This window comes from Mytilus trossulus, chromosome 12, assembly GCF_036588685.1.
Source record: "Mytilus trossulus isolate FHL-02 chromosome 12, PNRI_Mtr1.1.1.hap1, whole genome shotgun sequence".
Classification (NCBI taxonomy): domain Eukaryota; kingdom Metazoa; phylum Mollusca; class Bivalvia; order Mytilida; family Mytilidae; genus Mytilus; species Mytilus trossulus.
This window is the reverse complement of record NC_086384.1, coordinates 35276136-35301396: the sequence shown is the minus strand read 5'-3', so window position 1 is coordinate 35301396 and position 25261 is coordinate 35276136. Positions and strand designations below refer to the sequence as shown.

Below are 25261 nucleotides of genomic sequence, written 5' to 3'. Positions count from 1 at the left end.
CACTACGACCATACCAAGATTTATCCAATTGCAACAAAATCTTACCACGCTTCTGCAATTATAGCATGCTCTTACCACAAACCATACTATGATCATAACACAATCATACAACAATCTTACTACGCTCCCAGCAATAATGTCAATATCCTGTTCCATATAGATACTGTTTCATTTCTTCTTTTTTTTCATTGATACGTAGAGTTTCTCAGAAACAATGCAGTCATTCTATCAAAATCTATGTAAGGGTAAGGGTAGAGGTAGAGGCAAAGGGAGATCTGATAGTAACGAATGATAAGTGTCGGACCGGCCAATCCAACCTCAATCACAACTTATTGCTGGTCCATCAAGATCAAATGACAATGCTTAAGTGAACGATAGTAGGGATGATACAGATTTGTCAAAATGATTTAGTTGTTGGCGATAAAGGACAAGAGGTCCAAATAACATACAGACAATCAAAAGCTGGAAAGCTTTTATAAATTTCATATGACAAGGACAATGAGCATGATGATCGTAGTACGAAGGTAAGAACAGCGTGATGAGGGTGGCATTGGCATCTTTAAATCGTACACGGGCTTGAACAGCGTGATATAGTTTGTTGTGGAAGCGTGTTTGGGTCGCAGTAAGAACATGATGGTCGTAGTAAAGTAGAGATTGTAGAGAAGTCTCCCTAACCAAAATCGCAGTTCTGCTACTCTGTTGCTAAAATGGTACAGCGACCTTTGGGATCTTACTGCGCTCTCACTACACTTCTAAGACCTAATTTTGTGAGGACTGCACCACAATTGTTTTGAACATGTTCAAAGTTTGCCATGCTCATCACAATCATGAAAACCTTAACACAACCATACTATGAGCTTACAATGATCTGCATTTCATTTTTTTTTACAAATCATATTGTGATCGTGTCCTAGTGGGACTGCGGTATTAACTTTTTTTTTTTATTTGTATTGTTGATCAGTTACAGTTTGTCTTCGGTCAGATGTCATAATTATTCCTATAACATGAAAGATGGTTAATGTAGAAGAAATGAAATTTGCTGTCATTTCCATGGCCTATTATTTATCAGCCCTTCCTTCAATATATAGAATGGTGAATAGCACGCTGGAAGGGAAAATAACATTGGTATAATTATGTACCATGTCCGAATAAAATTTTGCATATTTTTGGCAGTTTTTTTGTAATATCTATCACTTCAAATAAATTCAATTAATGATTATTTAGACAGTTACATGTATACTACAAAAGACCTTTACAGCAATGCAACTGCTTGGTGAGTATAGAAATGTGTCCAAACAGTTGATTGTTGTGCATAGGCATATTTACTATTTTCTTTTTCCTTCTCTTTTTTACAGGTTTGTAATTGAAAATTTATATGAAGAAAAGTTGTACCTTATCAGCCTAAAGGCATCAGTTAATTTTGATGCACGAAGTGAACCAGTATATAATGTTATAATGAAGAACAACCTACTACCAAAAGCAGTCTGTGATTGGTCATCTGATTTTTATATTGCAAGTATGTGGGTTTTTTTTTTGTGAACATGTATTTTTTTGTGACCTTTTTATGAAGGTTTGAAGATGAGGTTGGTTCAATTATTATTTTTAGGTCTTAAAATGCATTGATAGTAAGAAAAACAGGTGTCCAACTTTATCTTCTTCTTCAGAAGTTTAAATTAAAATACAGTGAATTTTTGAGGGTGGCATTGGCATCATTAAATCGTACTTTTGGCTTGAACAGCGTGATATATAGTTTGTTGTGGAAGCGTGTTTGGGTCGCAGTAAGAACATGATGGTCATAGTAAAGTAGAGATTGTAGAGCAGTCTCCCTAACCAAAATCGCAGTTCTGCTACTCTAAGAACAGTTCTTATTTTTGAGGAAAACTATTGGAACAGAATTCAATTAAAAGTCAAGATAATTAGTTCCCATGAGAAGAATAATTTGCATTTTATATACCAGGGAAAATTTCTTAATTTTTTATTGCATTTTTTTTTTCTTCACAAATTGGAACCTTTATCTTAAATCCTAATTTAATGATGAATTTTCACTATTTACAACAAAAGCAGATATGCTTATTCATATATTTTGTTATGTTCTGGTTTGTTTCATTACTTTTGAGGCCAGAGGAAATGATTCCCTTATATAACCTAAATACAGGACATGTAAGTTAGACTTTCATAGAAAATTGCCTCTAATATCAGAAGTTTCTTATGTATTTCCTCTGTAATTTTTCAATCATTTTCTTTTATTTCAGATTTTTCTTTAACTGACTGGCTAGAGAGGAGACATTATACCATTTTAGATTCCCTTCCAAGTAATATTTTATACCAACTTTACGAAGAGACAAATATAGGACATTATTTTCTCGATAATAAATGCTCAAGATCAAACAGTAGCTGGACCAAAGGTACGTAAAAAATTCTCTGACTATAGGAGTAAAACTAAATGAAAGTAAATACTCTAAAAAAGTTATTTGAGGATTGTGAAAAGTAAATTATAAACCATGTATACAAATACTTTAATTGTGTTGTTGATTATTGTAGATTGTGGTATGAACATGACTTTAATGGAGTTACCAGGTGATGTTTCCTGCTTCATCACAGATACCTGCACAGGGATTCAGTGTTGTATCTTAAATACTTTATTACAACAGACATTTGAAATCTCATTTCTTTTGGACAGCTGTTCCATGAGAATAAGTATTGGTATAGAGAAAATACAGTACAACTACACTTTACTGGATTTCCAATGGGGTAAGATACACATCTGTATTGTGATAAAAGCTAAAAGGTTTTTACTGTTGAATTTGGCTTGAAGTGAAAAGTTGTGCTCCAATACACTAATTTATTTCTGTTGATAAATCCAGAAATCTAACACAATGCCAGGATCGACTGAATCTGCTTTAATTTACGTCCTCTTTTTTTCTCTCCATTTTTAAAAAAAGTTACAAATGCATGTCCAATAAGCCTGTGAACAAACTTATGCTAATTGTTTTTTTTCTCTTCTAGAATAGTTATCAAAGGTACCAGAATTATAATTTAGTACGTCAGACGCGCTTTTCGTCTACATAAGACTCATCAGTGACACTCATATCAAAATATTTATAAAGCCAAGCAAGTAGAAAGTTGAAGAGCATTGAGGTTCCAAAATTCCTAAAAGATGTGCCAAATACGGCTAAGGTAATCTATGCCTGGGATCAGAAAATCCTTTGTTTTTCGAAAAATTCAAAGTTTTGTAAACAGGAAGTTTATCAAAATAACCGCATTATTGATATCATGTCAACACTGAAGTGTTGACTAATGGGCTGGTGATACACTCAGGGACGAAACGTCCACCAGCAGTGGCATCAACCCTTTGGTGTAAATAGTTGTCAAAGGTACCATTTGATCATATATATACAATATTGAATGATCAGAAATGAAATAACAGGTTTGTAAGTTTAACTGTTATACTATTATAAAAATAAAGAGTTGAGATATGATTGCCAATTAGACAAATATTCACCATATGGATGAAAGCTACAATAGGTAACATACAGTCTTCAACAATGAGCAAAATACAACACTAAATGATTATCTATTTTTATTTTCACTTTTATATATACAAGTTTCTATATACAGTAGACTCTGGCCAATCGGATACCCAAAATGTCAGCTAAAAATATCCGATTGTCCGATATATTCAATTAGCCGATGAACGTATATTCCTCCAAGGTTTTTTTCAAAATTGACAGGCAACCCTAAGATATCAATAGCTATTGTAGCTGCTTTATTATGGTGACTTGAAAAACACCGGTACCACTCAGATTACAATTCTACCTTGACAGGTAAGTTTGTATCTAGCCTATAAAATACTTATTTAGCCTTGAGAATTGAAAGGTCAGTTTATCCCATACATACAAAAGAAGTTTACCTATGAGGGTCAGAATGGGGTTTACAGAATAGAGAATACATGTAATAGCACCAAAAAATAAAAGAGAATAGAGAAAATGAACATCAAAATAAAGAATAGAGAATAATTTACTGCACTGCAAAAGTATAAAGAATAACTGTGCAAAATAAAGGGTTACTTAGGTAACTGTAATGCAATACTGATAATAAAATCATGATCAATGTACATAATTGATAAATAATCTTGTAACAGAAAGACTAAATTGGAAAATCATTTTCATGAGAATTTTACAGAATGAGTTATAATTTCAAGGCTATTAAAAGAAAATGCCCTAAAACTTTAAAGAATACAGATATTAAAAAAAAACCATCCAGGTCCTCATGTTATTTACATTGTCAAAATATAGGCCACACCATTGTTATTCCAAGAATAATCTAGACATCTAGTCAAACTGGTTTGGTATAACTGACAGTTTGCTCCTGCCCTAGATGTATATTTCACAGTGACCTTATGTGTTTGTGCTTAGAGTACATTGTACTGTCATATTTATTGATTTTTTTGTTGGGACATGACCTAAACATGCAAAACAGTGGCTTGAGATTTCAATTTAAAAGGAATCAATAAAATCTTAGAAAGTTTATTCTATATGAACTTATTTTAGTATAATAAATTAATATTTGGAATTTTATATCCTGATTGATGATTTTTTTTGGGACCAAGATGTTTTCTTCATTCTAATTCACATTATAATTATTTAACCTTCAATTCACATTAAAAGATAAAAAAAAAATTCAGCTCTCGTTTAAAATATTTTGCAACTAAATTAAATAATCCGTTAAGAATTTGTTGTGAACAAAAAACAAGAGAACCTGCAAGCATAGTCTATTTCTGTAAAGTCAAGCCGATAGTTTTTTTATATCTGAAAAGAAAACTAACACGTAAAAAAAAGGCTGAAAGTAACCCCTAAAATTCAACATTAACATATTTTAAACAATTGAATCAAGATGCACAAAGTTTAAGCATTGGTCAGAATATAGGGTTCTTTTGTACTTTAACAATATCACAATAACAATAAAGTGACCTTAATTTTGGACAAGGTAAATGGCATGAAGCCAATTTTACCAACTTCTTTTGTATGAATGGGATAAACTGACCTTTCAATTCTCAAGGCTAAATAAGTATTTTATAGACTAGATACAAACTTACCTGTCAAGGTAGAATTGTAATCTGAGTGGTATCGGTGTTTTTCAAGTCACCATAATGGAAATTTGTAACAAATCTCAATGTTTTTTTCAGGTACAAGTTCGGATAATTCGGTTGATTGATTAATAGATCGATCAGTTGATTATAATGTATTTTGTTTATCTGTCAGTCTGTTGATTTTTATTTAATTATGTGTTGATTATCTGAATAAAATATGTACCTCTTAAATAATCAGACTTGTTGTTTTTGCGTGATTTGTTTCATTTGTGTGTTAAAACAGGTAAAAGCTAAAAATAACTATGAATTCTCGGAAGTAGGCCACAGGTAAATCTATTAATAGCTTACGAAGTTGATCGAACTCGGATCTTATTTTCTAGTTTTTTAGCTCACCTGGCCTAAAAGGCCATGTGAGCTTTTCTTATCACTTGGCGTCCGTCGTCGTCGTTAACAATTTTTCAAACATCTTCTCCTCTGAAACTACTGAATGGATTTGAATGAAACTTAGCATGATTGTTCCTTAGAGTATCCTGCACAAAGTGTGCGCTTCAATTTTTGATCCGTTAAAAAACATGGCCGCCGTAACTGAAAATAGAACATAGGGGTCAAATGCAGTTTTTGGCTTATATCTCAAAAACGAAAGCATTTAGAGCAAATCTGACATGGGGGTAAAATGTTCATTAGGTCAAGATCTATCAGCCCTGAAATTTTCAGATGAATCAAACAAACCATTGTTGGGTTGCTGCCACTTAATTGGTAATTTTAAGGAAATTTTGCAGTTTTTGGTCATTATCTTGAATATTATTATAGATTAAGATAAACTGTAAACAGCAAAAATGATCAGCAAAGTAAGATCTACAAATAAGTTAATATGACCAAAATTGTCAATTGACCCCTCAAGGGGTTATTGTCCTTTAATGACAATTTTTCACAATTTGTTCATCATATTTGCTAACTTTAAAAAATCTTCTCCTCTGAAACTACTGAATGGATTTGGATGAAACGTAGCATGATTGTTCCTTAGATTATCTTGCACAAAGTGTGCGCTTCGATTTTTGATCCGTTAAAAAACATGGCCGCCGTTACTTAAAATAGAACATAGGGGTCAAATGCAGTTTTTGGCTTATATCTCAAAAACGAAAGCATTTAGAGCAAATCTGACATGGGATAAAAATGTTCATTAGGTCAAGATCTATCAGCCCTGAAATTTTCAGATGAATCAAACAAACCATTGTTGGGTTGCTGCCACTTAATTGGTAATTTTAAGGAAATTTTGCAGTTTTTGGTCATTATCTTGAATATTATTATAGATAAAGATAAACTGTAAACAGCAAAAATGATCAGCAAAGTAAGATCTACAAATAAGTCAATTTGACCAAAATTGTCAATTGACCTCTTAAGGAGTTATTGCCCTTTAAAGACTTTTTTCACAATTTGTTCATCATGTTGACTTACTTTAAAAAATCTTCGCCTTTGAAACTGCTGTATCAATTTCAGCCAAACTTAGGCTAAATGAGTTTCAGAGTTTCAGAGTATCTAGTATAAATTTTATATTTCATTTCCTTGTATGTCAAGAAACATAGCTCCTATGGCTAAAATAGAACATAGGAGAACATGATTTTTTTTTGGCTTTTGAAGAGAATAGGACGATTTAAAGAACATTTAAATAAATTGAAAAGCCAAAATAATCATTGATGAGAGATTAAACCAAAAAAATTCAGGTGAGCGATTCAGGCTCTTGAGAGCCTCTTGTTTAATTTATGAAACACATTTCCAATTTCAAATAAAACAACTACTTTTATGAATATAAAATTGGACATCAAGATGAGTAAAATTAATTTGCTTTTCTATCTAATCTGTCGTGGTTCAAAATAAAAGGCTGAATATTATGTAAATTAGGAAAATCGTGTATGTGTGTACAAGTTACATAATTCTTCACCTGGGATATGCTATTGACACACGATTCCTTATTTTTACATGGGACTTTTATATATATTTTAATAAATTGTTGAGAAAGAGGTACTTTTCATTCATATTAAATAAATATTGATGAACATCACGTACAGTTTATTTTTTCTGTCGTGTCCTTGTTTGTGAAGTAAATGATAACGATCACATTTGGATAAACACATAACAAACACATCTTAGGCAAAATATAATATCAGATTCATAAAATAAACAAGACAATAAGAAAAAACATGTTTTATTTGACTATAAAAGATCGTTTTATTAATAAAATGAAACATTTCTGTACTGAAGTTTGCTTAAACTTCGTAATGGCGCAACTTCCGGCTTCATTTCCTGTCAAGAAAAATACGAAATTATTTCAAAATATTTGATTGTACATGGTTTTCACACATTTTTCATGAATACTCCTATCCAATTAGCCGATATATTCTAATAACCGATATTCGATTATCCGATTTATTTTGACTGAAATGTATAGGGAATGGTTCGGTGTTTTGAAATAATATTACAATAGCCGATATATTCGTTTAACCGATATCCGATTAGGTGGAGTCTACTGTATTTTGTGTGCGTGAAACTTTGTTTAATTTTTTTTTTTGATGAAAGGCATATTTTGTTCTCACACCATAGATTAAAATTTCAGTTATATTTTACTTTTAATCTAGTTATTTTTATATCTGATTTCTTGCATTCTTTTTTTGCCAGGTTCTCATTATTCCTTTAGCCTACAAGGAATAGTACGAGTTGAGTAAGTAAATGTTATTAATTTGAGAGTAATTAAAATCTGAAAATGAAAAATTGTCCTAATACTTCTTCCTACAATTCTAATAAGTGAGTAAATCTGTAAATACTTTTATGTGTTTTAATTTTTCTTCAACTTGATACCTTCATCCTAGCATTATAAAACTTCTACATGATGCTCATTAACACAAAACTCAGATCAAATTGAAAGTTGGGTGTGGTCACTCTCCCCTTTCTGTATTTATGACCTTTATATGGTTACATGCAAGACGGGGCCATTTATTTAGATAATCTCTGCCTTTAACTTGGTTTCTAAAGGTATAAGGCAACAGTCCATGAAATTTTGGAAAGAATTATAACGTTTACTTCAAACATCGCACATGTAATTTATAGAGAATGCTATGGAAAATTTATTTTGGGGGACAAACCAAATATTATTTATCAAATTTATCTAATTTGTTAACAGATACAGCATAGAGGACCTGTACACTGAGAGATATTACCTTGTAAATATGAGAATTAGGTTTTGTTATGAGAGCACAGAGTCTCAGTGTGAAGAAAAGTACACCATTCTACAAAATATGAAATTACCAAAACAACAGTGTGACTGGAGTAGTGGATTCAGTATCCCAGGTATTAAATGAAAATGCTTATAAAAAGCAACTTTTTGAAGAATTATTTCTCACACTTTCATGACTCAAATTCCGATAATTCAACACCAAGCCTTTAATAATAGGATATGCTTTGGCCATTATTCTTAGTAAATTAGTAACCCCAATTTCAGGCCCAGTCAGAAAGAACACAAAATAGTACATATTGTTTCAAATTAAATTCATTGTCCAAACTTATTTAACTGAGTTCAGAATAAAACATCGTATTATATTTGAAGATATGTTAAGGTAACATTTGTTTTAAAGGATTCTCTTTGGAGAGTTGGTACCATCAGCATTCAATGGCTCCTGGATCACAGTTACAAGATTGGATGATCTCTGAACTACTCATTGACTTAGGAATATCAACATACTTAAATGTTAAACAATGTTCAAGACATTCAACACCTTTTTACCCAAGTAACCTGGGTTGGAATAAAGGTAAACAATTTATATTCCACATTTGTATATATTTGTTTGTAAATTTGTATGCCCCTGTTGTACGTAATAGGTGACATTTAATGTTACCATTGACTTTCCATCCCTCTAATGGTTTCCGCTATTTAGGTTAGTTAGATCTCATGCAAATTTTATGATACTCAAACACAATGCTAATTATCAACACCTGCAGAGTTTGAATTTGGGCAGTGAGACACTAACCGTTTTAAAGTTATGCTCCTTTACAACATAAAAAATTTCAAATTTTCTCCCTTCTGCACTGTAACTTAGAGTTTTTCTCGTCAAAACTAATGAAACTTGTATACCAATTGTGAGAACCAAAACTGGCAGATCAAATTTGAATTGTGAGCATTTTATGGTTCTAGCTTTATTCCCCTTTAGAATAGGAAAATTTTCAAAGCTTCTGTCGGGACATTTGTGTTCTTAGAGATTTTTCTTTTATCAGAAAATAATTTGTAATAAAAAAAAAAAAAAAAAAAAAATCAGCCTGCTCCACACCTTGGACCAAATGCAAAAATGTTGTGAAAATTTTATTAATTAATTTCAGGATGTACCAACAGTATCAACCTTCCACCAATTCCAGAACCAACCACCTGCTATTTAGGCACAAGTTGTACCAGAGTAGAATGCTGTGTGGATGTAGACTTTATTCCATACTCCTTCCATACCTTCTTAAGTATAGATCCTTGTAAACAAATCATCACAGTGGGCACTGAAAGGTTTCGCAGGAACATTTCTTTCAGTGACTATCAATGGGGTATGCTACATGAATACAATTTTAAAACTGTTTACTTTCTGTAAAAAAATCTTATCCTTTTTACTTGATTGGAAAACATCGAAGCTGTACTGAAAACTTGATACATTTAATTCAAGTACCGCAATGGTTACATTTTTTAACATAGTTAATTCTATGGTATTTGCTGTAGATTTAACATTATGATTTTATATTTTAAAAATGGTATAGGGTACTAGTTAGAAATCCATCTAAACAATTTCTGTTTTTCACCTTAAATGATATTTCAAAATCAACTATCATGGAAATTTTATTTTTACTATTACAAATCTTGTTTTATTTTTTAAGGTAAACAAGAAGAGTTATGGTTAGCTGGTGTTTTACGTCTGTCTTTTGAGATAGATGATTTCAGTGGAGAGAGCAAATACTTAGTGAGCCTAAACATGAGCATTTGTTTTGAGAGTAACAAATCTTGTCATGTGTCAACACAGATATTTAGTAACACCTGGCTTACACAGGCTTTGTGTGCATGGGATAACAACTATTACATATCAAGTAAGTTATTGTTGGTTTCATAAGATATAGATGGAATTATGTGGAATAGGCATGGTTGTTTTTTTGTTTTTTTTGTCTCAACAAATTTGTTTTTTTTCTATTGCAAAATATTGAAATCTTATGAAAGTCCATTCCGTCACCTAATACCAGTAAAATCACAGCTTGTAGTAAACTGGTGGAAGCTAAATATTTTGATAATACTCAAATTATTGGTTTGGCCAGTTCATGTTCAATATTTTAAGGTATTCTGTTGAAATGCAATTCATTTTATATACTGCCTTGAAAAGTTTTGCTTATGTTACTTGGTGTTGGGATATTAAAAGCAATATTTCTTTTTCTTTTCAGACTTTTCCCTTACAAATTGGCTTGAGAAAGAAAATATGTCTCTTCCACTGCCAGATTATGGAAAGCTCCTACTGTATGAAGATACTGGCATAGCTCCATATCTACAGGATGATCAATGTGGGGAAGATATTTCCAAGTTCAAGCACTCAATTTTCACAAATGGTATTTTTTGTACAATGTTTTATTAATTTATCAATATACATGTAATATAGTTTTATATATACAAAAGGGCTAAACGTATTTCAGTTATTTCTTTTCATTCTTTTTGATGAAATGTCAAATTCCATGAATTTATTGGAGGCTTAGAATGGATCATTGAAATTATTTGTTTCAAGTTTCTAAAATTTATGATTGTTTATTAAATTAGATACTATGAGATACTGTAATGTCTTAATGGAAATAAAACTGGAGTATTCACATGTGAAATAAATCCTGTATTATCTATTATACATCGTAGTGACTGTGGCAATTAAAGTTGTTATATTTCCTACAAAAAATATCACTCAACCTAAAGCCTTTTGTCCTAGGAATTATATTATCAATGTGGCTGTTTACTGTCTAGCTATTTCCAAGACAATTGAACAGAGATAATCTGGCATATAATGACTTGATGTGACTTCAAACTGATTCTCGATAGTCTTGATAAAATTGTAATTCAAAGATAATATATTGTTTTGTAGCATGCCCATTGAATGTATCAGATATACAGTTGGTTGAGGTTCCGTGTCATCTGTCAGCATTATGTACTGGTGTTGAGTGTTGTGTCCATTCCAGCAAGTTAAACAGAGACTTCCATACCATAGTACTAGTTGATCCATGTTTTTATGTTGTTACTGTTGGCATTGAAGATTTTGTATATAACACCTCAATAACAGAGTTTTCATTTGGTAAGTATTAATTCATATACATAAATAACAATGTCAATTTAAATTTCAGTTGTTGTTGTATGATTCTGTTAATACATTGCAAGGTAATTTTCATCCCCACCTTCAATAGTAGAGGGGCATTATGTTTTCTGACCCATACGTCCGTTCATTCTCTGTTTGTTCATCCTTCCATTTGTCCTGCTTCAGGTTAAAGTTTTTGGTCAAGGTAGTTTTTGATACAGTTGAAGTCCAATCAACTTGAAACTTAGTACACATGTTCCTTATAATGATATGATCTTTTCTTATTTTAATGCCAAATAAGAGTTTTGATCGCAATTTCTTGGTCCACTGAAATGATAGTGTGAGTGGGACATCCATGTACTGGGGACACATTCTTGTTGTGCTTAATTCCAAGTCCTTGTGTTCAAAGCAATTGGTTTTCAGACAATAAATTGTGTTTCCCTTGCTTGATTGTAATGCAATTCATACAGATTGAAAATAAAGGGAAGGGAAAGGAAAGAGACGATTTTGAGAGAAATTGATATGTGGATGAGTTTTCCTTGCTTAATTGTGATGAAATTTATACATTTTGAGATAAAGGGAAAAAAAAACGATTTATTTTGGATACAGTGAAGTCAATATGCTGATTAGTACATGTGTGTTTGTCCCTCTACCCATAATAGCATTTAGAACCCTTGAAATGATAAAAAAAATCTCAAAAATATGATTTTCAGAGAGCATATTAAAGTTGGCAGTGACAGCTCTGTTTGTTTTTATAGCTCAAAAGAATCTGTGAAATGCATTTGATAAGTCAATTGATATTGAAAATTAATTGTGGTGATACAAATATCATATATGATATTTGACTATCCAATATACCAGTAGCAGTTGATACTAGACATATTAAAAAAAGCCATGAATATTGTTTCAATTTCTGTAATATTTGAATAGTCTGCAATCTCTTAAAATTAAAGGATAATGAATTGTTTTGCATAATTAATATTTTTAATTTCTACGTGCTTTTTTTTCTTATGAATAAGGCATTTTACTATCTAATTTATTTATTTTTCAGGTGAGCCACAACAGTTTTCCTTAGCAGGAATTGCTAACATAGAGTATGTATACACAAGTTCTTCCTTACAAATACTGAATTATGTTTAGCTCTTAATTTCATTCTTATTCACTATTCTTGAAACTTTGATCTTTTTCATCCAGTAGTCACCCTTTTATGCATATTGGTTATATCCCTCATCAATAAATAAATTTTGATTTGTAACAAAATTAACTGTTAAATCAGTAATAATTTGGTACACTACACACTTATTGTGGTAATTTCCCCCTAAACCTTCAGGAGGAGCATTCGTCACAACAGGGTCGATTCCATACCCCTAAGAAGGAGAGTCACCAAAGGATTGCCAAATGACAGGAGGTGGTGTACTGTTTTACCTCTGTTTGCTTTTTTGTCACAAATTGTTATTCCAGATTATACAGAACTGCTTCTTGATATTGTGACATTCTATATAATATAAGTTATATTTAAGTCACTTTTAGCAATCATAGTTAAGGAGTTAGGGCCCTTAATCAGTGGGAATATTTTAGACTTTGTGGTCTGGTTGAAGAATAGGAGATCACTACAAGAAACTGATTTAAAAGTATATGTTAATGGAGTATTTTGGTGAACATAGGTAAAATTTAATTTCTATGATTTAGCATCATCTGTTTCAGAGTTATGGCCCTTTATTGCTTGCAAAATTCAAATCTATGTGGTTTCCTGATGATAAAATATTTCTTCATGCCCTCCTCCCCTCTTATCATAAATTGTTGAATATGTTGAATACAATTTAATTGAAACCAATTAATGATATATACTCTTATTAAATAGTCATGCCAGTACATTTTCAGTACATGTACTAGAAACATTGACTTAGCTGTAATAGCTTGTATTACTTGGAGACAGCAGGCTACACAAGTTTTCTTTGGAAAACATATTTTATTTTTTTCAGACTGATCATCTATCACCTTGAAAAAGAACATTCATATCTGATATCTAAGAATATAAGTATATGTACAGAGAGTCTGGATACCTGTGAACAGAACTATGTGATACTGGAGAATATGTTGCTACCAATCTTACAGTGCAGTAATAATGGTGGATTTATTAAAGAGGGTAATAGTTTCAGTGACTTTAATATGTGTTTTCTCTTTACTCAAAGAACAAAATCGTATATTCTGAAAATTGTGTTCTTGCATTATGCTGTATGCTTAATCGTTATATACAGTCCAGATGGTTTTTTTATAATCAAATCCATATATATGTTAACACAACTTCATGCATGTGGATAATTTTATTTTGATTTGATGAAAAATTAAGGTGAAATGATTCCATAAACAAAAAAGATTTTTTTCAGATTTTTCCTTAGAAAGATGGCGAAATGAAAGTGGGTTTTCTTTGAATGACAGCTTGACCAGTGTTGATGTGTCTGAGTTATTTGAATATATTGGCTTATCTTACTACCTCCTGTCTACAAGATGTAATCGTTCCAGTGATCCATATATTCCATCTATCAAAGGATGGAATTCATGTAAGTAGGAGACAAATACTTACTTTATCTTAAATGTTAATAAAGTCGATGCATATACAGTTACGATTGCTTCTTCTGTATTATATATTTAACAGTTGGCAAATTATAACTGCGTTAGAGATTCATATAAATTACTGACATACTGTATCCTTCTTTTGATAGTGATGTTAAAAGAAAAATAAAGATTCATTATTTCTATTACCAAGTCTTAACATATTCTGTACATGGGTACCAATTTTCATGGTCTTTGCCAAAATATGAATAACCAACCTAAAGAAAATTTTGCATTTACTATAAGATTTAAATTTGTTTAATACCCTATGGATCACATTAAATGTAATTTCTTATTTCCAACTTAATGTATGTGAATTTTAATAAATTTTAGTATGCATTAATAATGAAGACCTAACCAATCTGACTGGATCTGTTAGCTGTAACCTGGATTCAACTTGTAACAAGATCAGCTGTTGTGTTGATATAGAAAATCTTGACAGAACAATGGAAATATCACTGTCTATAGACCATTGTAATAGTAGACTGACTTTACAACTGGAAAGATTGTCTATAGATGTCTCACTGGTAGATTACAAATGGGGTAAGAATGTGGCATAGACAAAAAAAAATGAGTTGTAGATTGAGAAATTTTTCATCTGGTATTTTTACTGGTAAGAGCTTTTAGCACTTGTGCTTCACTTTTGAAAATAAAGAAGAGTGTGGCTGGGAACATAAAGTTATTGCATTAAAATAAAGATAAATTTTCAGTGTCAAATAAGCATATAAAGACTGATGTTTTCTAAAATGAACACTGAAACAAGATTAACAAATATGTAGCTTTGACAGAGAAGATTTACTGTATTATATATAAGTCAAAATTTTAAATTGTTATACGTGGATAGTTTGTATGACATTATATTTGTTTGGTTCTTGAATGTATGATATGTGTAATATTTAGACTTATTTTACAGCTCAAACTAATGACTGTAAAATTTAAATACCACAAAATATTTTAAAAGGCTTGTAGCTCAATTATCATGATTGTATGTATAATTTCATTTGAATTTCAGGTACCCAGCTAGAGCATGGACTTGTAGGGGTAGTGAACACTGAGTAAGATATTTGATATGTGTTTTTTATTGTTCAGCTTTAACAGAACCTGTACTTTACTAAGTTTATAACAAATTGGAAGACAGGGCTTGAATTTGTGGTAAAGTTTCAGTCCTATTATTGCTAACATCCACTTTATTTGAACTTTGGTTGATAGTTGTCTCATTTGGCAATCATACCACATCTCCTTATTTTTATTAAAATGTCACAGAAGCTTAAATTTGAATTCCATTGCTTAATTTTATTCAAATATAAGACAGCCTTGTTCCTCTAAATTTTTAACATATTTACATATATTTTTTAGAACCATAATTTACAACTTAGCAGCAGAAAATAACTACATGGTGTACCTGACTGTTTTAATATGCCTAGAATCAAATGATACCTGCTCTGTAGATGAAGTCATACTAGATGGTGTGAAATTCTCTAAGGGAGTCTGTGATAGATCAATGGAAAATGGTGACTATAATTTTAACCAGCATAATTTTCACTTTTAGAAAATGACGCAAAAGTAAATCAATGCAAATATTTTAGATTTGTATCATTCTTTATTAAACTACATCAAATAATTTGGAAATCGTGAAATTAAATAGCCGAAAATGAAATAGAAAGGATAAAACTTGAAATAAAGTATCCAAGAAAATAAGTTGCAGTAATTTAATTTTTTTCTCGATCTGAAGCTCTTTGAATTAATTAAGGATTAGCACAAAAACAATAAATGCATGAGATGGTTGTATTCAGCTATAATTATAAAAATCTACATAGATATGTTTGAAAATTTATTAGTATTGATTGTAATTTAAATAATTACAGATAGGTATATCAAGGTTTTTGACTTGTTTTAGAATTTTCCTTGGATGCTTGGCTTGATGAGAAGAGCTTACCAAAATCCACAGAGAGTTTACCACTTTGGGCAGAGGTTCAACTGAAACAGGACTTAAACATTGACAAGTTTCTCAAACCACAATCTTGCAGTCATACACTTGCAAGTAGCAATGGTTAGTCTGATTACCTATTTTAAAAAGATGTTTTTTTACTAACATTTTTAAGAATACCAGTGCGGTGATGATGAAATTTTTATATTTTTGTCACTTTTTACATATGCATTTTTCTAAATAAATTTTCATTAATTCAATGGAGAAAAATAAGTAAAAGAGATACAAAGTGCATTGCCCATACAACTCAATTTTAAAAAGTTATTTAAAAGATGCTAATCTTAGATATCTTCTGTATTTATTATTATAGATTGTGGTTCTGCGATTATAAAAGTAGTACCAACAGACAGACATGATAGATTTTCCTGCAGGCTATCATTAGATTGTACAAGTGTTGAATGTTGTATCAATCTACCTATCTTAGACACATCAGTTTCAATTGTCTTTGAAATCAATGAATGCAGAAACAACTTACGGCTGCAAATAGACAACTTAAAACAAGACTTGAAGTTGTCAGATGTTTTATATGGTATGATTGTTAAGAAAAAATATGTTATGTCAATATTTATCAGACTGACAGAGCCTGATAAAAACATTTACGAAATACTTGCATGAACCAAATCTTGAGAACAATTCTCTACTCTTTTATAGCGAACCCTATTGAACCTTTCTATAGATTCACCTGCAAGTTACCTGTCCATTTAAACTTTTGGCAGTTCTATTGTCCCATCTAACAAATACAACAGGTATTGTTCTCTGTATAGTTTATTCACCAGGACCTTTAAATTTCTTCTAAGAGAAATCTATCACTCATTGATTAATCTACCTGAGTAAAAAATTTATCTGCTTAATTGGATGGAAATCACATGTGTACTATTTATAAAAAACTGTATATGAGTTTGAATGTATTATATATTTTAATCTGTTGAATGTAAACACTGATTCAAACATTAATAAAAGTTGATTCCTAAAAAAAATTAACATTATTCCTATTTCCAAAAAAAAATTGATAAAAAAAACCTAAAAATGTTAATGTTAACATATTAAGGCCTTCTTAAAAGTATTACTAAACAAAAACTAAAAAATGCAAATTTTCATACGAACAATACTTTTTATTTTAAAAACAAACTGTTTATGATTAAGTTATTATTTATTTTGAACATATTGAAAAAAATATTATAAATGTTTAATAAACACGAAATCACAGGCATTTTTTTATGTGAAACTTGTAATTTCTATCAATTTAGCAGATAAATTTTTTACTAAGGTAGATTAATCAATGAGTGATATATTTCTCTTAGAAGAAATTTAAAGGTCCTGGTGAATAAACTATACAGAGAACAAAACCTGTTGTATTTGTTAGATGGGACAATAGAACTGCCAAAAGTTTAAATGGACAGGTAACTTGCAGGTGAATCTATAGAAAGGTTCAATAGGGTTCGCAATAAGAAGAGGGGGTGATATTGTCCAGCTGTCCATTCATGCAACAAATATTTTGGTAACCCTAATCACAAGAAGGACTTCATATTTTGTCAACAACTTGACAGTACAGAGTTGTAATGTGTGAGAATATTTATTCTATCTGTATGCAGCTTGAGAATGAAAAGTGGTTATGTGTTAGCACTTTTATCTGCCAGGCCCCAAATTCTTATTCTGAAACTTTAAAAAATAAGAAGTGAAATTTGTGACCTGTCTTGTATGTAAATAGATCATAGATTTTTTATACATTTTTAATACCTATTTTTTTTTAGGGCAAAAGAACATATTTGGACTATTTGGGATAGTGACACTAGAGTAAGTAAAGGCTTGACAATAGAGCCTGCTTATACGATGCTTAGTTTAAAAATGTTCAGGATTTAAATGATAAGTGATGAAAACAAACCCTGTAGTGTCGGTAGTCCAAAATTACTTTTGCACATTTTCCAGACTGTCTTTTTCCTGCAAAATTTACAACCTTTGTAAATTCAACTATATTGTAAACATTCCATTTTAAATATTCGCAAAAATTGCAAGCAATCCATTTGAGACTTTAACCTTTTTTTCACAAATATTTCTTCACATAACTCTTATGAGATGTTCATAATATATGGTTAGAGACTGACTCTTTGTATAACCTGCAATGCATTTCAGACTTGGTTTTGAATTTAAATGAGTCTTTTGCATCACATTTTTAAACAGATCATTTCTTTATGAGTGTATGTAATTTGTAACAAATTTGTTTTATTCTAGGTATATCTTAGATAAAGACTCGCCTGAAACATTTAGCTTGCACTTAGATATAAATGTTTGCTTTGAACCAGATAACTGTGAACTAGAGATTGAGATTTTTAATGAGACTACAGTTAATCGTCAGCATTGTGATCAAGCTCCTGGCTTCTTGAACTCTTGTATGTATAATCTTATACCAGAAGAAGTTATACTTCAGAAAATATCAGAATCAATGTTCATGTCAAATAATATTTTTGTTGACTTTGTCTATATTACAGAATATTTATGCCCTGTATTATATTCATTATTCGTAGGGTCCAAAAGGTTCATTATGTACAATGCTTAATCTTTTTATGCCCCACCTACAATAGTAGAGGGGCATTATGTTTTCTGGTCTGTCACTCTGTTCGTCTGTTTTATGCCCCACCTACGATAGTAGAGGGGCATTATGTTTTCTGGTCTGTGGCTCTGTTCGTCTGTTCGTTCATTCTTTTGTTCCTTCGTCCTGCTTCAGGTTAAAGGTTTTTGGTCAAGATAGTTTTTGATGAAGCTGAGGTCCAATCAACTTGAAACTTAGCACACTTGTTGTTTATGATATGATCTTTCTAATTTTAATGCCAAATTAGACTTTTGACCCAAATTTCACAGTCCACTTAAATAGAAAATGAAAGTGGGAGTTTCAGGTTAAATTTTTGGTCAAGGTAGTTTTTGATGAAGCTGAAGTCTAATCAACTTGAAACTTAGTATACTTGTTGCTTATGATATGATCTTTCTAATTTTAATGCCAAATTAGACTTTTGACCCAAATTTCACAGTCCACTTGAAATAGAAAGTGGGAGTTTCAGGTTAAAGTTTTTGGTCAAGGTAGTTTTTGATGAAATTGAAGTCCAATCAACTTGAAAAGTAGTACACCTATTCCCTATAGTAATCTTTTTTAATTTTAATGCCAAATTAGATTTTTACTCAATTCATGGTCTATGGAAAATGATATGTCGAGTGGGGCATCTGTGTACTTTGGACACATTCTTGTTTGTAATCATCTGTAATATGGTAAACAATGTCATGCATATTTAAAAACTGCCCTATCCATATTTTCGATATATCATTTTTGAACATAAATTATAACATAATGCATAACATTATTAAAACAAGGAACTTGTATTATTGGGTTATTAAAATGTGAAACATGGTGAATATCCTGGTGGTAAATCTAAACCATAGCAGATGTCATTTAACACTCCAACTGGAATTCTAATGCAATAATGTTTGTAACGTTCATTTTGATTGGATAACGTCACTTTTTTACATGGCATCAATTGACAATTGATGCTATATGGGACGTATACGCAAGCGCAGACGGCATATGATAGATTTTAAATACATGTTTTAAAGTTGTTTTCTGTCAGTTTCATTAGAATGCAGATAACAATATTGTATTTTAAGCTCCGACGGCATCAATTGGGGATTTGATGGTCGCAAATAACCGTTTACTGTCTCCGCTAACGCGTCGCCAGTAAACTTAATTTGCGACCATCAAATCCCCAATTGATGCCGTCGGAGCTCAAAATACAATACAGTTATCTCCTAATTGTAATAACCCTATTTGAAAGGCAGTTTCACTGACTATTAGACTGGATATGACTTATCAAGCTGTACTTTAACATTTTCATTTTTTTACAGCCTTTTCATTGAGTTCTTGGTTATCAGATAAAAGTCTTGACATGAACAGTATAGATGATGCCACTGCTAGTGACTTGATCACAGAACTGGGACTTTCTGATTACATGGGATGGTCAAATAAATGCAGTATCTACGCTCCTCCATTTAATGGTTCTATTGATGGATGGAGTAATGGTAATTTATATATATTATATATTTTCTATAAGATAATTAAGAAATAATTCATGGGGGCTTGAATATATCATGATTTTACCACGGGTTGGCCCTTTATGACAAATATTTTACCCTGAGCGATAGCGAGGGGTAAAATATCGGCATAAAGGGACAACCCGTGGTAAAATCTAGATATATTCAAGCCCCCATGAATTATTTCGATTCTAATAGGACAAATACGGCAATTGTTTTGGATCGAAGCGCTCTAGGTGGAGGCCATTATTTGCTGTTCCCATAAATTAACGCACTTTTAGATTGGCGTAAAAGAACGGAACAAACAGAATAAGTGACAAGCTAGAACTTTTCAAAAAACTTATTTAGATAGATTTGGATGAATTTTAATGATAATTTTCTTATATGTCTTCTATGTATATAAAAAAAATGGCTTAAACCACATTTTAGCATCATTTGTTTACGTTTCTTTGTTGTGATGATTTTCGGTATCAAAAGCGTGTTTTTTCGCGGAAAATGCTTAAATTATAAAGTCATCATTCTATGACGTCGGGTACTTCATTCATAAAAAACTTATGACGTGGGAGTACGATCGGAACAGCCAATGCAATATATTCATATTTTACCACGGGTGTGTACTCAAAGCGTTTGAAGGACGTCATGTTAGAATATTAGTTAAACAGTGTGTGATTGTCCTAATACGAGAATTTATCAGGTCAATAAAATTCATATCGGTTGAGGCGAATTCCGTATTAGGACAATTGAACACTGTGTAACAAATTTATCCTGATTTTGTTATATTACATATTTTTATGCCCCACCTACGATAGTAGAGGGGCATTATGTTTTCTGGTCTGTGCCTCCATTCATTCGTTCGTCCGTTCGTTCGTCCGTTGGTTCGTCTGTTCGTTCGTTATTCCGTTCGTTCGTCTTGCTTCAGGTTAAAGTTTTTGGTCAAGGTAGTTTTTGATGAAGTTGAAGTCCGATCAACTTGAAACTTATTACACATGTTCCCCATGATATGATCTTTCTAATTTTAATGCCAAATTATAGTTTTGACCCCAATTTCATGGTCCACTGAACATAGAAAATAATAGTGCAAAAGTTCAGGTTAAAGTTTTTGGTCAAGGTAGTTTTTGATGAAGTTGAAGTCCAATCAACTTGAAACTTATTACACATGTTCCCCATGATATGATCTTTCTAAATTTAATGCCAAATTATAGTTTTTACCCCAATTTCATGGTCCACTGAACATAGAAAATAATAGTGCAAAAGTTCAGGTTAAAGTTTTTGGTCAAGGTAGTTTTTGATGAAGTTGGAAGTCCAATCAAATTGAAACTTATTACACATGTTCCCCATGATATGATCTTTCTAATTTTAATGCCAAATTATAGTTTTGACCCCAATTTCATGGTCCACTGAACATAGAAAATGATAGTGCGAAGTTCAGGTTAAAGTTTTTGGTCAAGGTAGTTTTTGATGAAGTTTAAGTCACATCAACTTGAAACTTAGTACACATGTTCCCTATGATATGATCTTTCTACTTTTAATTCCATATCAAAGTTTTGACCCCAATTTCACGGTCCACTGAACATGGAAAGTTATAGTGCGAGTGGGGCATCCGTGTACTATGGACACATTCTTGTTATATTTAAATTCAATATAATGACATCATCAACCAAATATATTTTAGATATTTAATCTAAAACTGTGAAAAATTTAAATATAAGAACTATGAAGCAACTCATTTAAAAAAAAAATGACTAGGTCAATGGTAGAAGGGAGATAATCCCAATTGACGTAATAAATAAGGGTGATAATTCCTATTGACGTAATAAAAAATTGTACTGAAATTTATTAGGACAATATCAGCCAATCAAATTGCGAGAAATTACTCTAAATCAGGATAAGATTTTTTTTTAGGATTTGAAAATATTTCATATATAAATTATATTGATATATTGGTTAGAGAGGGAGGTTTTACTCTCCTTATCTTACTTCCGAGTTAAATTTCCCAATTTTCCCATAAATTACTGATTTCTTTTAAAGCTTTGAAAAAAACACCTTAGCCAAAAATACCTAGTAAGGAATATTTTATGTGACTATGATAGCTCTGTGATTGCTATTGATGACTTAATCATATCTATTTGGTTTTGTTTTTTTAAATCTGTTATCGAGTATTTGGGCAAATCATGCAAATGTATTTGTTTCTCTCAGTTTTTTGCCTGAATGTAGATTTAGCTCTTCATTTTTTTTGTAGATTGTTCAAATATCACAACACCTTTGGTCCAGTTAAATGAGAGTGTTGCATGTCACATTACTGAGTACTGTGATTCAGTTACATGCTGTGCTGAAATTCCTGTTCTTAAAAGATATGTTTATGCCTCTGTCAATCTCAGAACATGTGATTATATACTTGATGTATACCTAGAGGAAAACCACTTTGAATTCAATCTGATGGATTATGAATGGGGTATGTTTAAGAAATAAATTTTTACTTTACAACTATGATATAGAAAAGAAAAGTATTTAAGATAAAAACTGCTATATTATGATATTGAATAGTTTACTTAAATTTGATTAAATAGTACTAACAAACACAGGTTTGTTCCAGAACATCTTTTAAATTATGAAATATTAATGAACTTGGATTGATTATTATTCATACCAAGTTTTGCTGATATCATGGGTAAAAGTCAAACATGAATTTAATTTTGTCCGAAGGAAGTATGCATATGATTGTATGTGGACACTTATCCAGGCAAATCCATTAAATTGAAATCCACATAAATACAGCTTTTCCTCAATCCATGAAATTAAATGAATCCACAATATAGGGTTTTAAATTAATGACATGGGAACCCACATTATATTGTTTTATTTAAATTCCTACTGAATGTCAGTGGTTCTTTCCAAGCCTTCTGGCTTCTTTCACCAATAAAAACTGACTGCCATGAAATAGCACAAGTGTTGGAAGTGGTGTTTAACACCAATCAATCAATCAACATTTAAATAATTGAACAATTTACAGAAAAAGAATGTGATGTTTACTGAGTGTTAAATATATTTCAGGTAAAATAGAGAATGTACAGATTCATGGCGTTTTACAGCTTGTGTAAGTATCATAGATGCCAACCATTACGATTTTTTCGTCATTGTTCCGGTTTTTCTATCAAAACTAAGCTACAACGGTCAAAGTCAAATAGTTACGGATTCACAGTCATTGCCTTTCAATATTGTAAAACGTGGATTTCTATCATTACTTAGAATCCTGCCTGGTCTGGTATTTAGAAAACGACAATGTAATGCTTCTGGTTTCTCACTACACCTCTCTGTACATCAAGCAGTTATCTTGAGTCTGTTTTTTAATTTGCCTGTAAACATTGATCTAATGTTTGGTCATTGATATATGATAATGACTTACAGGATAAGTTTTGTGTTGCATTCCAGTTAGCCAACATATAATGTCTCTTGGACACAAAACAAAATAATTTTTTTTTTCTAGATGAAACCTTTTATTAGGGGGAAATACCTGTATACCTTGAGCTGATTTATTTTACCTAGTGTATAGAGATGCCTTACAGTTCAAAAATATGTTTAGACAGAATAATAGTCCTTGGAAAATCATTCTCAGACTTGTCTATAATGCCTGCAAATCTGAAGCTTTTTTCTGGTAGAATGTCTATCATGATGATATGTCTAGTTTGTGTTTCTTTCCAGTTGCCTGACTCAGTAGGGCTGCAGGCAGGGATGCTTTTGTGTAGGTTTGATTTAATGGTATCTCATTCTCATATTAAAAATTGATTTTATTTATTTAGATTTGCTATCCATCACATTCCATCTGAAAAGTTATTCTCCCTAGATGTAAAAATCAAGGCCTGTTTTGAAGAGAATGGTACGGTATGCCTGAATGAATACACAGTCATGGAAGATTCCAATCTTCTGTATTCCCAGTGTGATCTCAATGTACAAAGAGCTCCATTTAAAGGTATAATATATAATTAATTTTTACATCAATCAGTCAGTTACATATAGATTATCAAATGATGGTCTTGCTAATATTAAAAAAAACTGAAACTAAATAGCTTTCTTCGGCAGCATATTTAATGTCACAATGTCATCTAATGGTATTTATCAACTGTAAACTGAAAACCAAAATATAACAAACATTTATAAAAATATGCATATCATATATCAAACACTCATCTATAGATCAATGCAAGAGGGGGTTTAAACATTGATTTAATTGTGTTGCCTAACAGGTTTAAGATTTTAACGGCTCAAAGGGATTGCATCTGTTCTCTTTGATTGTCTGCATTGACAATGATTGTCCTTGTTATACTTTGTAAATCTTCAAATCCTGACTGCAATAATTCACCAAGACTAAAATAAATTCTTCTACAGGAGATGCAGATGTGTACCTGTTATTTAAGATCTCCATGGTTTTGAGGTTCTCCATACAAAAACATGAGACTACACAAATTCAGTTTATTGTATTTGGAGACCTCAGGTTCTACATGTCTTCCTTGTAAGACTCACATTTTTATTTTTTTTAGTTATGACAGAAATTGAATATATATATTATCAGTGATTGGATTCTGAGAATTTAACTATTTCTGAATTTCAGGAATCTCCTTTGATTTATGGCAACAGACTGAATGTTCATCACCTGCTACAAGTAGTGAGTATTAAACATCACAAAACATGTATTAAATATGGTCTCAAAATATTAAAATCAGGCATATTTTGATACTTTTATGTACTTTAATGTGTAATTTGTTCATGTATTTATTTTCCCATTACATGTTTATTTTCCAAACAAAACACAGTTCAAATTATGCTTGTTAAAGATATTAGATTAAGGCATTACTTTTAAAATATTTCATTGTCAATACAAAGCTTTTTTTATATGCACTCTTTTAAAAAAAAATTGAATGAGAAACTGACAAGGTATTTGGCATTGTCTGGGACTGTATGAAGATTTTATGTTTTTCATTATAAATTTGCTCGTTATAAATTTAGGAAAGGTATTTGAGTTATTTTCCTAATGCATGTAGAGCAAGACATTGGTAAGCTTGCTTGCTTTGTTTGTATATTGTACCATTGTATTTGGGATAATGCCTATAAACATTGTTTGAAGATGTCAATCTAAATAACAAAGCTTGAGTGAGCGTCAATACA

General features: G+C 31.2%; 1 protein-coding gene across 1 annotated transcript in view; it reads left to right on the top strand.

The window, feature by feature from the left end:
• The first annotated feature begins 12046 nt into the window (after positions 1–12046).
• LOC134692405 (uncharacterized) overlaps positions 12047–25261 on the top strand; it is a 30143-nt gene continuing 16928 nt past the window's right edge. The window contains exons 1-16 of the mRNA XM_063552855.1: positions 12047–12056; positions 12479–12521; positions 13410–13573; positions 13815–13988; positions 14374–14583; positions 15053–15095; positions 15397–15551; positions 15938–16090; positions 16338–16556; positions 17779–17821; positions 18257–18414; positions 19916–20089; positions 22341–22553; positions 23153–23195; positions 23899–24068; positions 24708–24761. Coding sequence (XP_063408925.1) covers positions 12047–12056; positions 12479–12521; positions 13410–13573; positions 13815–13988; positions 14374–14583; positions 15053–15095; positions 15397–15551; positions 15938–16090; positions 16338–16556; positions 17779–17821; positions 18257–18414; positions 19916–20089; positions 22341–22553; positions 23153–23195; positions 23899–24068; positions 24708–24761 — 2026 coding nt within the window. The remainder of the gene's footprint in view (positions 12057–12478; positions 12522–13409; positions 13574–13814; positions 13989–14373; positions 14584–15052; positions 15096–15396; positions 15552–15937; positions 16091–16337; positions 16557–17778; positions 17822–18256; positions 18415–19915; positions 20090–22340; positions 22554–23152; positions 23196–23898; positions 24069–24707; positions 24762–25261) is intronic.